The 15,186-nt window shown below is 42.4% G+C and overlaps 1 protein-coding gene across 1 annotated transcript in view; it reads left to right on the plus strand.

Annotated features, from left to right (window-relative positions):
* The window catches only part of KCNAB1 (potassium voltage-gated channel subfamily A regulatory beta subunit 1), a 360,079-nt gene that overhangs the window by 279,260 nt on the left and 65,633 nt on the right, over positions 1-15,186 (plus strand). Inside the window, exon 8 of the mRNA XM_069083440.1 lies at positions 4,820-4,906. Coding sequence (XP_068939541.1) covers positions 4,820-4,906 — 87 coding nt within the window. The remainder of the gene's footprint in view (positions 1-4,819; positions 4,907-15,186) is intronic.

The following is a 15,186-nucleotide window of genomic DNA, read 5'->3' on the forward strand; positions in this document are numbered from 1 at the left end:
GCTTCAAGCTCAGTAACCCAATTTTTCATCAGCCCCTGCACCTGGAATGCCAATGACCAGAGGCCCCATTTTGATGGATAGCACTTGAAAGCAGAGATGTTGAATGAAACCCTTGTTCTCTTAAAAACAAAAAACTCAGCTAGAGTGAGGCTGTCTGGTGACTGACTAGCGTCACTGACGAGAACCATGGTCTGACGTTCCCCATGCTGATCTTGATAGACAGAACTCTGATTTCTCCAGTCCTCATACGAGTTTGGCCTTTGCCTTGGACCTTCATCAGACTCAATCTCTAGCAGCATTCTGTTCACTGGCTTGTTCACTGAGCGCTGCCTCCTGGGGATTCCATCTGCTGAGTCTTTCTCCCCCATCTTATTTTCCATGTGTGTATATCCAATCCAGCTTCCCTCCCTTTCATCTCTGCTGTTCTGAACTTACCCAAAGAAGAGGAATGGAAATTTGATAGGACAAGGGCCTTGAGGCAGAAGCCAAATTTACATGTAGTCAACCCTATATCTGGGGAGGAGGGGGGAGAGGGATAACCTTGGCCAAGCAAGATAGTTTGTGAAGTACAAAATGAGCTTCATTTATGCACAAATGGACTTTGAAAACCTCCCATTAAATTAAGGTCTCACACACAGTGAATACAAAGTCCTTGCCTTTGTTCCAGATAGGTACAACATTCTCTAAAATTCTATGACTAGCAAAACAGAATATTCACACAAGCTGAGAATCAGAGGTGGAAGGGCCCCTGGAGACCACCAGGCCCATCCTGTTTATTTTACAGATGAGGGAACTGAGTCAGGTAGACAGTATCCTCCAGGTGGGTGGCAAATATTTGAGGCAGAATTCAAAAGCAGGTTTTCCTGACTGCAGATCTGATGTTCTACTTAATATTCTAGTGGGTCCGGTTTAGGGGTTCAGGGATGGGTCAAGGGGCTCACACTAAATATCATCTATAATCAGAAAGAATATTAGGAATAGTATATTCAATCACTTGGGGTTGGGATTGTCACAATATCTTGCTGTTATTGTTGTTGCTGTTGTTAAGGTTTTTTAAAACAAACAAACAAAAACATTGGGAATCACCACACTACTCCGTGCTCTTCCTCTTAGGGAGCAGGGTTTTTCTTTAGTTAAAAGTCACAAAATTCCCATCTAGTGCTAAATTGCTCTACTGTTTCTTCGACAAGTAAGACTCTAGAACTCATTAGGTGAATGAGCTCTCTGCCTAACAATATAAAAGGAATAATTCGAAAATGTGACTTCTAAATGATACAGTAAATCAGAGAATCTTGGCCAAGAGTTTCATCGACAGCAGAAGGGAGCTGGACACCATATCTTATTCTCTACTTACCTAATAATTTAATCCAATTTACCAAACATTTGTAAGCTCTAGTAGATACAGGACTGGCCTCTGGCTGGGGCTCGGATCCCTCCTCTGATATGTACTAGCTGAGGAACCTTGGGTACGATGCTTCCCTGCTCCTACCCCCCAACTCTCTAAGAATGTAAATTTTTCATCTGCCTCGGTAAAGAAAATTTTCTCACCAGGACTTCCCTATACCAGTGAAATAACAGATTCTCCTCCAGTCCCCTCACTGTTCCAAAGTACTGTGCAAGGTGTTAGAGATACAAGAATAAAACCCAAAAGAGTCCTCACAGTCAAGTAACTTATATTCTACTTGGAGGGAGGGGAGAGATAAAATGGGGACACAGACATCTAAATATAAAATGACCCCAAATCATTTCAAGACAGAGTCGTAATAATAATAATAGCTAATGTTTCTATCATATATACTACATGCCAGTCACTACTCTAAGCACAGTTTACAAATAATATCTCATTTGATCCTCATCACAACCCTGAGAGATAGGTGCTGTTAGCCCCATTTCACAGATGCGCAGACTCAGGCAGACAGAGGTTAAGTGATAGAGTTAGTACGTGTGTGAGGCTGAATCTGATCTTAGATTTTCATGACTCCAGGCCTAGCTTTCTCTCCACTCTATCACCTTGATATCTGAGGAACTCAGAATAGGCCTCTTGTGAAAGAATTCTAAGACCTGACATGAAAGCTGGCTTTATGGTTTCAGAAACACTTACAGAAGTTATCTCTCCCTTGATCCCCATGAAAGCCCTGGCAAGGATAAGCTCGGCATTTTGCTCTGCCCTTGACAATGAACATGCTGCCTTTCCTTTGGGGGAGGCGAGAGGGGAAAGAAATCTGACAAAAAGACTTTTAAAAAAGGATTAATATTGAAAACATCTCAGATCCAAGCCAGGATGCCCAGATTCAAATTTAAAAGCTGGATACCTGAGGTAAATGTCTTACAGAAGGGGGCTTCCCTTTGCCAAAGGCCTCATCTCAAACTTCTCCTAAGTAGCTCAGGACCCACAGTGCTTTGAAATGCTGATTTGGCCACCCCAAAGTGCTTTAATCTGTAACTTTCCAGGGACATATATTTTTTAAGCAGCATGAGTTCATCTGGATTTCTAATAGCAACTTTTGGGGGGCAAATATAAACATGCACTAAAAACTTCATGATTGTTTGGGGGAAAAAGAATGGGGGAGTGGGTGTCCTATTGCAAAGAAACTAGACAGTGATACCACAAAACAATGGAAATTATTTGAAGGAAATAAGTTCTTTTCAGGATAAACTTTGCCCAGCAGGACCCTACAGCACAAATTTTCTGATAAATTCAAAGGAATGAAGTTGATGTCCTTTTGAGAAATTTTTAGGAACTTCAAAGTACCCATTAGGATGATTAGAGATACTCTAGGCTAAGGATATTATAGAAACATTGGGAGAAACTTCTGTTCTGGGAACAGGTATGAGAATTCAGACTAGTCTCCTCCTAATGGCTGTATCATTAGCTCTTTCAAGAATGTGACCTTAGCTAAACTAGCCCTCTAAGTGAGCCTGGCCTTCATGCTTCTCCAGCTTTCATCTATATGACCAAAACATGTCCCAAACCATTCTCTGACCCTTTATTTTCCTATCAAGAAAAAAAAAGATGGTTATCTTATAAGCCAGCTAAAAAGCCAAATTGAACCAATCAAATTTAAATTTATAAGAGCTTCATTTAACACACAATGAATTTTACACACATAATAAAAAACAAATTTAAAATATTCAGTCCTCCCATGTAATTAAATGAGCTGATAAGAAAGTGCTGTTTCTCAGGAAAATGAGGTAAATTATTTCTTTCTTTTTGGTGTTTTGAATCACACTCCACAATAATGTTTCAGAAAAATGTTGCTTTTAGCGAAATTAATTAATTTCTCTAACTATTCACAGCAAGCAGCCAAGTAATTAGAACTGGGATATGGCTATCAGGACAGAGACCTTATTCTCATTTCTCTCACTATTTTCCTACATTTTCCATTGTTGTTTTTTCCCCAAAACTCTTAATGTAGTAGTTCTTTTTCTAAAGAATGACCAGAATAAAATTGGTAGAATATTTGGGGGTTCTACAAACCATGATATCTATGCATTAGCGTTCTAGGTCAAGCCCTTGACTAATTTCCCTATAAATTGTGATGCTCCCGTGTGTATATTTTTGCACTTAATTTTTTCTATATATTTCCCTGTATATTTCTGATTCTGTGTGATCCTGGGCAAGTGGTTCAACCCCGTTGCATCTCAATCAACTCCCTAAGATTTATTTTCTAAGTTGTAATGTATACTCTGTGATTGGTGGAGAGAGTTCCCACACTGGAAATTTCCTACTTGAACAATCACAGATCCTCCCCATGTTTGCATAATCCAATGCATCTCTGGACTACTGGGGGAATGATTTTAATATGCAGAAAAAGCACACTGGAGTCCCAGAACCTTTCACTTACTACCAGGATCCCTAGGAGAGTCCTTACCTCTCAGGGTTTCAGGGTCCTCATCAGAAAAATGAGGGTGTTGATCTAGGTGAATGTGGAGTTTCCTTCTAGCTCTAAAGGTTTGACCTCATGGGGGGGGGGGTTTCAACCCTCTGAGACTAAGAAAAAAAAAGTTATGCAATCATAGAATCCTAGAAACAGGGCTAAAAGGAACCGTAGAGCCCATCTGGTCCAAGCGCATGAACTTTGTGTCATGGACCCCAATGACAGCCTGGTGATGCCTACAGATCCCTTCTCAGAATCAAGTTTGTAAGTGGATAAAATTTAAAACAAAATCAATTAATCAATAAACATTTATTAAGCACTTACTATATGCCAGGTTATGCGAAGGGCTGGATCACAAAGGAAACCAAATATATTGACATAGTTATTAAAATAATGGAAACGAGCTCACTAGTTTCAAATTAAGACCTTCCAGTCCAACTCCATTATTTTATAGTTAAGGAAACTGAGACCAAGAGGGATTAAACTTAAAAACATATTTGTATCTTTTAAGAAGAAAAAAAGTCATCTTTATTCTTAATTCTGACTTTGGACATGACTCTGAGTCCCTGAAGAACATTATTACTGAAGAGTATTCAGTTCAACAAACATTTACTGATTTCAGGTTCATGTGTGTTTTCTAATCAAAGCATTAATATAACTGAAAAAGATCTGAAGTCTATAAAAGGTGAACTCGGGAGCACTGTGGCATTGTTTTTCATGTGGCAAAGCATCCAGTAGATGTCCTATCATCCATTAGAAGGTAAGCTCCTTGAGGCCAAGGTCTTTTTTCCCCTTTCTTTGTATCCTCCCCAGTACTTAGCACAGTGATTGGCACACGGTAGGTGTTTAATAAATGCTTGTTGAGTTGTTGACTTGTTCAGTATTGACTTAAAGGTGTTTCCAATACCATGGATTATGTGTGTTTCTGTTGCTTCTTTCAGGACTGAAGGGTTCCCTCCAGAGACTACAACTTGAGTATGTGGACGTTGTCTTTGCCAATCGGCCTGACAGTAACACCCCAATGGAAGGTCAGTGAGTGGTTATTTCCTGGTTTCAGAGATTGGACGTGCTTGGCACACCTATGCTGGCCAGCCATGGATCCAATGCAGGAAGGGCCGAGTGGATGGGAAGCCATCATTGGCCTCAAAGCCTTAGGCAGCCTCAGCACTTCCCTTCAGGCCAAGGGTTCTTAACTGTGTCTAGGTTATAGACCTCTTAGGCAGCTCGTGGAAAACCTGTGGATCTCTTCTAAGAGTCATAATCAAAGGAAATGCTCATTTTTACTTAGAGGTTAGTGAAAATAAAGATATATTTTTTATCCTGTCCACATTCATGGGCTCCCTAAAATCTATCTGTGGAATCTTTAGGGGTTGATAGACCACAGTTTAGGAAGTGCTGTTTCTGACTAAACATGGCATTTTTCTTTAAAAAGAAAAAAGAGGCAGCAGAAGAGAATGTGTTTGCTCTCCTTGACAAATTACCTTGTTCTTTTCCCCGGGTCCATTCCCCTGTTTGCGATTCCACTAAACAAAAAGTCAAATTAATTACTAAGAAACTTCATTGTCTGATCATCCTTATGTCAAATTTGGTTCTCCCTGCTCAATAAATAGCTTCCCTAGGTCCGTGCGTATTTCTGTCTCTAGCCATGGAAGTCAGGAGTTTTTACTTCAAGCAAAAATCCAACAGGAAGCTGTTTCTGAGCTCCTGTAATACTCCTCTGGAACTCAGCAGTGTCAAATGTGGGAATTTTAGCTGAATGAGGAAGGAAGGAGAAGGGACACCCAGAGGACAGGCCACCCTAGTCACATGCAGTTGGTCCAGCAGAGCAGGCAGTCTGTAGATGGGTCAGCTTCCCCACACCTGCATTCCTCAGAAAGAAGCTGAGCTGGGGAAGGGCTTGGTGATGAGAGAGCCCTGAGCCTTGCCTACTCCTCACAGTCAGTTTGGCTATTGGGCTTTAAGGGCTACCATATTACTTCTTTTTCTCTCTATTGCTGCTTCAAACAATGGTAAACATTTGAAAATGCAATTCAATTTAATTTGCCAAGCATTTCTAAGTTTGAGATCAAGAACAGAGAAAAAGCCAAGCGGTTGTAGAAATGTCCCTAACTCTGGATCTGCCCCCGGTGACTGCCACAGTGTCTCCTGTTCAGTAGCTATTTAATAAGTGTGTGTTGGATGGAATTGAAATGGAACTCATAATGTGCATGTAATAGTTATAATGGGGGTGGGAGGGCAAAGCCGATTTTGGGGACTGGGTCTTCCCATGAAGCATCCCATGTAGCATGCAAAAAAAAAAAAAACTATTCCTGCCAGGGAACATTCTGGTCATCTGAATTTTGGATGAGTGGGAGCTTGTTGCACAGTGGTGTCTGAATGCCAAAAGAATAGCATTATTAAAAGGGAGAGGGAGAATTCTTTTTCTTTTAGACTAGCTATTTGTTAGAACAAATCAAAAAGTATTACAAAGTCCTAAGTCCCATACATAGATTTCAAACATAAAACGTGGCACTGTTCTCACTCACATATAAAACTACAGCACCAAAGAGAAATTAGCAAAACCTGCCAAGTGAGCTACAGCATTGGGGGGTGACTTGGCTGAAATCACTTTGCTGTTTTATGTAGTGACTGAATCCCCTTTGGGATGATGCCAATGCATCGAGTCAGCTCCCATGCTGCACCAGTCCCCATCTCAGGCTCTTCAGGGGACATAAGGGGAGTAAGAGCCAGTATCTGTTCTGAAGAAGCTCCCTCTCCAGGAAAGAGATAAGACAAATGTGAAAAGAATTGAAGCAGGAGGTGAGAAGAGGTATTAAAAAAGGTGCAGTCTTATAGAGGTAGGAGAAATGGTATTGGATATTTAATACAATTGAATTCAACAAGAATGGATTAAGTACCTGCTATTAACAGGCATTGTGCCAGGCAAAGAGACAGAGAGAGACAGAGACACAGAGACAGAGAGGGAGGGAGGGAGGAAGGGAGAGGAGGGGAGAGAGAGGGAGAGAGACAGAGACAGAGACAGAGACAGAGAGAGAGACAGACAGAGAGACAGAGAGAGACAGAGAGAGAGAGAGAGAATGCCTCAAGGAGCTCACATTCTGTTTTTACCATGATGTTTGCAAATGCAGGAATACCTCAGTGTTTACAGGAATATGTTCTTGAGATCCCCTCAAATGGGGAAATCATCAGCTACTGAGCTGTGCCCTCAATTAGGGACAAAATTCTAAGCTGTTAATTAGAGGTCATTATAAACAGTCTCCTTCATGGAGTGAATCCTCCATCCCACAAGCACTACAGAGTATCAAAAAGAGACATGGGAGCCTCTGGCCTGGGTGTCCAAGACCCTGGTGGGCTTAGTATACTTGGTAATCTTCCAAACGGGAAATCATAAAGCTACAAATGTTTCCTATGTGTTTCCTGTACCTAATGCCACTGAACCCTGGCAAGATTACCACTGGCATCAGGGGGCATCATTACTGCTCCAAGTTCATGGTACACACTAAGGATGCCAAGAACAGTGAGCAATGGGGATTCACCAGAATTTGGTCTGGTCCAAGAATGTGACATGCTGTGTCTCGGAAGCCAGGAGTCACCTTCCTCTTCAGCAGCAGGTGAGGGAATGTCATGCAATCTAAGCAAAGGACAGTCCCACCGACACAGTGCCTGATGGCAATTACAGCGTTTTGTTTTTGTGGGAGAGAGATTAGCCAGGCTCATCCACGAGCAATTACTCCTGCGGGATGTGCTCCAAGCTGAGGCTCCCGCTGTCCCTAGGAGAACAGCACTGGTGCCCTTTACTTTTAGGATTAACAACTCTAATGAGTCTTAAGGCATATGTTAGTTCCTTGTTGGATCCCAAGGAGATCCCAAAATTTAGAACTAGTCTCTGAAAACATATTCTCCTAGTCAGCCTTTTCTACTTCATGTGTAGTAACGACTCTGTCCTCCGTCTCCCAGGGCAAGGTTAGCTACATCTCCCCCATTAACTTCCTAGGGCTGCCCCTGAGAAATTGGGGTATAACCTCTCCAATGCTGTTGGCTCAAGCCCCTGTTCTGGTGTGTTCCCTCCATTCTACCTTACCAATGAACATTAACTAGCTTTACAAAAGAAGATTTATTTCAAAGATATAGCAAGAACAGAAGCACAGACATTTCCCTCCCAACCCCTGGGGGCACAGTGTACCTTATACCCCTTCTTTCAGTGGAACTTGGGCTCTGACAACCGAGTTTCTATCTATTATTGATCCTGCCAAGATCAGGTTCCAATGGTGCATCACAGCTGGAAGAGTTCCTGTTTTAGCTACCCATGCACTGGGCTCAGAAGGCCCCCCTCCTTCCTAGATCCTCATGACATAGATGCCCAACTGAAAATGCCAGCATTGACTCAAGTACCAGGCCCCAGGTGACTTGTTCACCTGAGCTTTTAAGGCTCTCAAGGTCATTGCCATCCCTCACCTACAAGAGCGAACACTATGACTAAAACCTGAGACCTGTATTCAGAGACTGTTGGTCTCCAACAGGGAGGGCTGGGGCTCTCTCTCTTCTCTCTGTGGTGTACTGCCAGGTAGGAGGAAGGCAAATGAGGGGAAGGGACAGGTTCCAGCTAGCTAATGCCTTCTAAATGTATCCCAGCTCCAGCTATGCTACTGCTGTCAATCAAAGGCACTCCTCCTCACCACATGGCCAGTGGACCAGAATCAGATACAGAATCTGCCCCTGCTCTAAAGTCCGACGGGGACCGCCACAGCCTGACACTCTGGGCAGGCTCATAAGAAGTAGGCTTATTGAGGCATTCCCAGTTACATAGTCAACAGGTAAAAAGAACTCATACGGTAGGGCAGCGAGGTGGTGCCATAGTGCACAGAGCTCCAGCCTGAAGTCAGGATCCTGAATTCAAATGTGACCTCAGACACTTTAGTAGCTGTATGACCCTGGGCAAGTCACTTAACTCTATTTGCTTCAGCTTCTTCACCTATAAAAGGAGCTGGAGAAAGAAATAGCAAGCCCCTCCAGAATCTTTGCCAAGAAAATAGCAAATAAGGTCAACAAAGAGTTGGACACGACTGAAAAATGCCTGAACAACAACTGATGGAGCGTGGGTGGTTCGGGGAGGAAAGAAAGTAGGTATTCGGAGATAATTTATGCCTCTTAAAATAGGAGTGGTGGTCTCTATATCCTGCCTAAATACTGAAGAACCTACAAAGATTAATATGAAAAATAGAATGTAAGCTTATTAAGGGAAGGCCATTTTGGGTTTTGTGTGCCCAGTGTTTAGAATGGTGTCTTAGCACATGGTTGTTGAATTGACTTTTTACCTACTGTAAAGCATTTTGAGTAACTTCAATCACGGTGTCTTATAAATGCAAAATCTACCAATTTAAGGAGACGTTTTTAGAGGTGTCTTCCTTAGCTCCCACACATTATAACAGAGTTTAGCTGAAGGACCGTGCTCAGTGGTACATTCTTCTACCTCCCTGGCAATATGGTATCCTGAGCTTTTCCCTTCACGTGTCATTTCCTTTGGCATTTGTGTCGCTGTTGATTTTGTTTGGTTTTGTTCAATTCCCGTGACCCCCATTTGGAACCTTTTAAATATACTCAGTTACCTGAAGGACCTATGATTTCATTATTTATCTGTATGGGAAACTCTCCAAGTGAGTACTCCCTCCATTGGGGATGATTTCCACACAGATAGGACTTAGTAGGCAAGTCTTAGGGAGTTGTGTCTGCTAAAGGTTAAGTGATTGGCCAAAAAGGGCCATACAGCTAATGAACAGCACAGATGGGTTTTGAATCCACTTTCTGCTGACTCCAAGTACGTCATTTTAGACATCAGTGCCACGGTCACCAAACTGTTTTTTATCACAATACCCCTATCAGTTAAAAAAAATGAGCATGAACCCCAAGACGTATGAACCCTTGGAGTTTGCTGAGGTGAGGGAGTAAGAAGGTCAGTCTTTGGCATTAGAAAAATCTCTTTGGCAGCCATGTGGAAGAGAAATTGGAGAAGGCTCAAGCTGGAAGAATTAGGGGAATCTGTCAGGAGGCTTTTGTAGCAGTCCTTCTGAAAGGGGATGAGGGCCTGAACTAGGGTAGTGACCTTGTTGGCAGAGAGCAGGGGGGCAGATCAAAGACAAGCGAAAACAGAAAAGGCACCGGATTAGACATGTCAAGCGAGGGCATAAATCTGGTCAAGGAAGGATGGCTAATTGACAGTAATGGGCAAGTTTGGAAGAAGGTTGGATTTGATGGGGATTTGGCACAGCAGGGGGCAAGTATGGAAAATAATGTAAAGAGATCAGGACCCATCCATGACTCCCCTGAACAAAAGCTGGAGAGGCGGGGCTCTATTCACAGGACTCTGGCCCAGAGCAGAGTGAAGTGTCCTCCTCCCCCACCCCCACCCATTGAGAGTGTTGAGAGTGTTGCAGGAGCAAAATTTTCCCAGTGGCAGCCATGCTGCTGCCTCTGTGGGTGGCTGCCCAGTAATGGTTGGGTCACAGTTACTGGGAGACACCAACACCAGCTTAGAAGTGGGGGAGTGTGGAAAGAGCTTAAATAGCAGAAAGTGTCAGTGTTAAGGGGAAAGCGTCTGGTTGTGTGACTGGCTAGGATAGGAAGCCACCCATCTCCCCACCCTCTTATGGGCTGGTTGTACATTCCTTGGAGTTACACCATACCTGCTAGATCTCCCCTTGCCATCCCGGACAGAGCACAGTACTACAGCATGCTGCCCCTGCTCTTAAGCACAAACCAACACAAAAGCAAGTCTGCTCAAAAGATTAACTCGATGCCAAACCCAGCAGGGTGGAGAGCAGGAAGAATGCTTCATTTGGACTATCTAGTCCTAGGGAGCACAGCCAGAATTCTTAGACCAAGGGGATGGTCCTGACAGCCCATGATAGAGTGTTTACTTTTTCCCTCCCCTTCTTGTTTGTTTTTTTTTTGTTCACCCAGTAGTAAGTCTCTTTTCTCTTATAGCATCTGCTGGGCCATCTGTCTATGTTACATTCTCTGGCATCTATAGAATATTTTATGATTCCCTGGAAAAATCAACCCAAGGCCTAATTCTTCTCCTTCTCTACCTTCTCCTTCTCTTCTTCCTTCCCCTTCTCCCTCCTCCTCTTCCTCTCCCCTCCTCCTTTTCCTTCTCCTCTTCCTTCTCTTCCTCCCCTCCTCTGCTTCTATCTTCTTCCTCTCCCCCTTTTCTCCTCTTCTTCCTCCTCCTCCCTTCTTCTTCTTTCCCCCTCCTCCTCTTCCTCTCCTTCTTTCCTGCCTTCCTTCCTTTTCTTCTTCCTACAGCAGTACAAGACCCTCTCTCTGTATGTAGCTAATGAGTTGTGAAGCAGACCCATAAGCCTTTGGAATCTGTGCTTGATCCCTATTGGAATAAATGAAACCCTGAGTTGATTCTCAGCCACCCAGCATTTGTTTCCAATGTTCAAACAGCTTCATGTACATCATCTCCATTCTTTAGCTATGTGCAGCTTTGCTGCTGTATGGTCTTAACATAACATTGCTATTAAAAAAAGATGATTCTGTTTCAGGAAGAAGTTTAGGGCCATTAAAAGCACTGCCCAATTTCCCCAATTCTATTCAGTTGGATTCAACAAGCCTTTAGTAAGCATAAGGCACCAGGCATTGTGTCAAATGTTTGGGATTCAAAAACAAAAATGAGAATCTCTCCTGTCCTCAAGAAATTCATATTTTTCTTTCAAACATGATCCAATTACTTTCTTCCTCCTTTTTAGTCCTAGGTCTGGGTCATCATCCAACTGCTGAATTACTCCAAGATTTACAGACTGCTGGGCCAGTGTTATGGGCTGCATATCATAGTCTGGGCATTAGAAAATCTTCATCCACTTGATTTTTCTAGCCCGGCCAAACCCTTGAATAATTTTGAATCTTTAGGAGGTTCTGTAATGTTCTGGGGTTTTATGTAATCAGCCCAATGTCTTCTACAAATATGAATGTCTATGGACAGTGAGGGTTCCTCACTATCTACAGCACAAGTAATCTCTTTTCCATTTGGACTCAAGGCTAGACTTACAGCATGGCAGTGGTGGCTGCGTGATCATATGATGGATCTGAAAAGAAGGAGGGAAGGGGAGCAGGGACTGAACCAAGGTCTTTCCCAACCCCAAGGTTTAGCTCTCTTTCAACTACCCCCACACTACCTGAGTGATTTTATCTTTGTATTTGTTTGTTGACAGCATTGCCAAATCTCACATTAATCCTTCCAGTTTACCACTCTTCCTATGACCCCAGAACAGAAGTCTCCAAGCACTGTAGGGGTCCTTCAAGGGCAATTTCTAAGCAAATTCTGCCACATGCAGCTTTTTCAGGGCAGAAGAGGATCAACCTTTTAGCCTGTACTCATTTGGAACGTACCCATGTTATTCTAGTACGCCTAGCCCAAATCAGTAATACTTCTATAGTCTCCTCCTAATTATAGTCCAAAGAATCTTATGGCTCATGCTGGTGACTGCTGCCACATTCCTCCATCTTCCGGAATTGAAAGGTGCCAAAGTTCTAGGGTATTCAAGGGTCTTCTGAATCTTCCGTTAACCGCACCAGCTCCAGAAGCCTTCCCTACCCACGTTCCTGAATTTCCTCTAGGAATATATGCTTAAGGACAAGATGGGTCCTGGCACATAAAACATCTTCATATATCCACAAAGAGGTGGCTGAAAGAACTACCTTCACTCTCATGCTTCGTGAGCCCTTTTAAATAATTCATTCAGAGTCAGTTAATAGCTAGAGTGAAAAACAAGTCCCATCTCACTAAGGAGGAGGTCTTTGAGATCAGAGTCTTGATGCTTTTTATGGACACAATTCAGGCGTTTTGTCCTGAAGCATCCATTCATCTGCAGCATGGCGCAGGGGTTTCGAATGCTGGCCTTAGAGTCAGAGGGTTTGAATCTCACCTTGGCTAATTACTATCTTGTGGGACTGGCTAAATTACATGAACACTTGAACCTCATTTGGTTACTCTAAGGTCTCTTCAAGTGCTAAAATTTGTGATCTCTTGTAATCTTTTGGCTACTTGAAAACATAGAATGGTTCCATGAATTCATTGGCATGAGTATTCCCTCCACCGACATATAACATAATCCCTCTGTGGCTTGTCATTCTGTTTGCTTTTATCCCAGTGGGATCATCCTGTCCCACTTGATTCATGCATTTCCAGAAATCCTCCATGCAAGCCTCACATGTTAAAGTTCTTTGATTCTCAAGAGTACCATTGTAGGACATGGATCATCTATTCATGGCTTCTGGTTCTTGCAGTATGGCCCTCCTTTGCCCCTCCTTTGCCACTCTTTCAGCATTCATGTCTTTCAGGACCTTCCTATGCTGCTAGCCTATTCATGCCCCATGATGTGTCTTTCCACTGACCATTTTTCTTTTTATGAGATTATTGTGTTCTATGATTCACAGTCATGTAGTCTATCATTTGGGAGATTATTATAATTGAAGAGATGGATTTCATAGCAGCGAGCAGTTTGGGATCACTGAAACTATTGTACAGTTTCCTAGATACAACCCAGATCAACCACCTACTTCTGTTCAGTTCTGGGTTAGCTGATTGTTCATCTCCAGCATTTATCTTTTTTATAGCATTTATCTCATATGTATGTACCTGTACAAGCAAATACATACATATACACACACATGATATTTGGATAGATATTGCATAGATGCATGTATCTATTGAAGGACTAGCTCAATAGGTACCCATCCTGCTGCACGTTATTATCGGGGCAATATATTTTCTTCTTCCACTTAGTTTTGTCAGTGTGGATATTTAGTGGATAGAGCACATTGTACTTGATGTCAAGAAGAAATGAATTGCATTTCTGCTTTAGATACTACTAGTTATGTGATCCTGGACAAGTCACAATTTCTGTCAGTGACTCAGTTTCCTGATTTGTAAAATGAGGATAATAATGGAATTTCCCCCCCACACACACCAAGGTTGTCATGAGAATCAAATGAGATGATATCTCAGCTGCCATATAAATGTTATCTTGCATTATTATTACTGTTATTAGTGTTTCACTGAGAAGACTTTGTAATGTCCCAAGCTCAATGCTATTAAAACAATGGCATTTGTGAACAGAAGCATCTGAAAAGCCTCAGCAATGATAGGGAACTCTTGTACTTTGCCTCTGGCCAAGACATTTTTCTTGATACTGTCAAACACCTTGGGCATGTGTTGCTATGCCTTACTCTACATCCTTGACCTCCAGGTCCCCGAACATGATTATCTCCCAAGGTACATCTCTCATGGAATTGTGTGATGTGAATACATGCTTCAGAAACAATTTATTTGAGGAGAACCATCAAGGCTACATCTTGTCCCTCTTGATTTCAAACATCTATGTTGGCAAAGAAAAATCTTTGACTTTGTTTCTATGTCAGCTGAATGTGTTTTCCAAAGTAGAAACCAGGACTGGGGTGATAATTATCCTAACTGATTAAGCCACAAAACAATCATGGGAAAACTGAGGAGGCAGAATACAAAGAAGACATCCTTGCATAGACATTAAGCATTAGAGACTAAGATTTCATGACCCAACCCTAGCATACTACCCAGTCATTCAGGTCTAGACCTATGTCCTTTATTTCTGATCATCTTTCTTAGAAGGTTGAAGAATTGCAGGACCAAGTCTTTCCCTTGAATTCTTGAAGCTCTACTGTTTTGTCAAAATATTTGGAAATCTAATTTCATTTTTATCCACTTGAAAATTGACTTGGTCTTCCTCCATAATGTCCCTCTTTGTTTTCGGACATCCGCGCATACTTGTTCTCTACTCTGTAACTGGCCTCATTCCAATTTCCCTTCATGTTTCTGATCTAGTTGGATTCATGGCAGGGTAATTGAGAGAGGAAGATGGTGTTGGCCAGCTGTCCCCAAGTTCCATAAAATGTCCTTTATTCTCATCTGCCATAGGCATAACTGCCTGATGTTCACTCCATCTCCAGGAGTGGGATGGATAAATGGGTTGAGTTGAATAAAGCAGGTGATTTGTAATAGTTGCTATTGCCCCAGAGTATTATATGAGATTAAAATTATCAGAAGCTTTTCATTTATGACCTCAGTAGTGTGGCTCCCCAGGGTTCCTCGTGCCTATCACATCCATTTAGCCTCTCGGCTTAGGAGGCTGCAACAGCTGAGTTTGAAAGAAATTAATTTGGAGAAAATGATTCCTATCTCTGAGGACAAACCCTAAACTCCACTAAGCTCATGGCAAAAAAAAATCCACATGCAAATGTCCCTAAATTAATTCCTTCTCTCCTAGTATAA

This window comes from Petaurus breviceps, unplaced genomic scaffold (genome assembly GCF_028583685.1).
Source record: "Petaurus breviceps papuanus isolate PSGF00001 unplaced genomic scaffold, PetGlider_PUasm1.0 173, whole genome shotgun sequence".
In the NCBI taxonomy this organism is placed as follows: domain Eukaryota; kingdom Metazoa; phylum Chordata; class Mammalia; order Diprotodontia; family Petauridae; genus Petaurus; species Petaurus breviceps.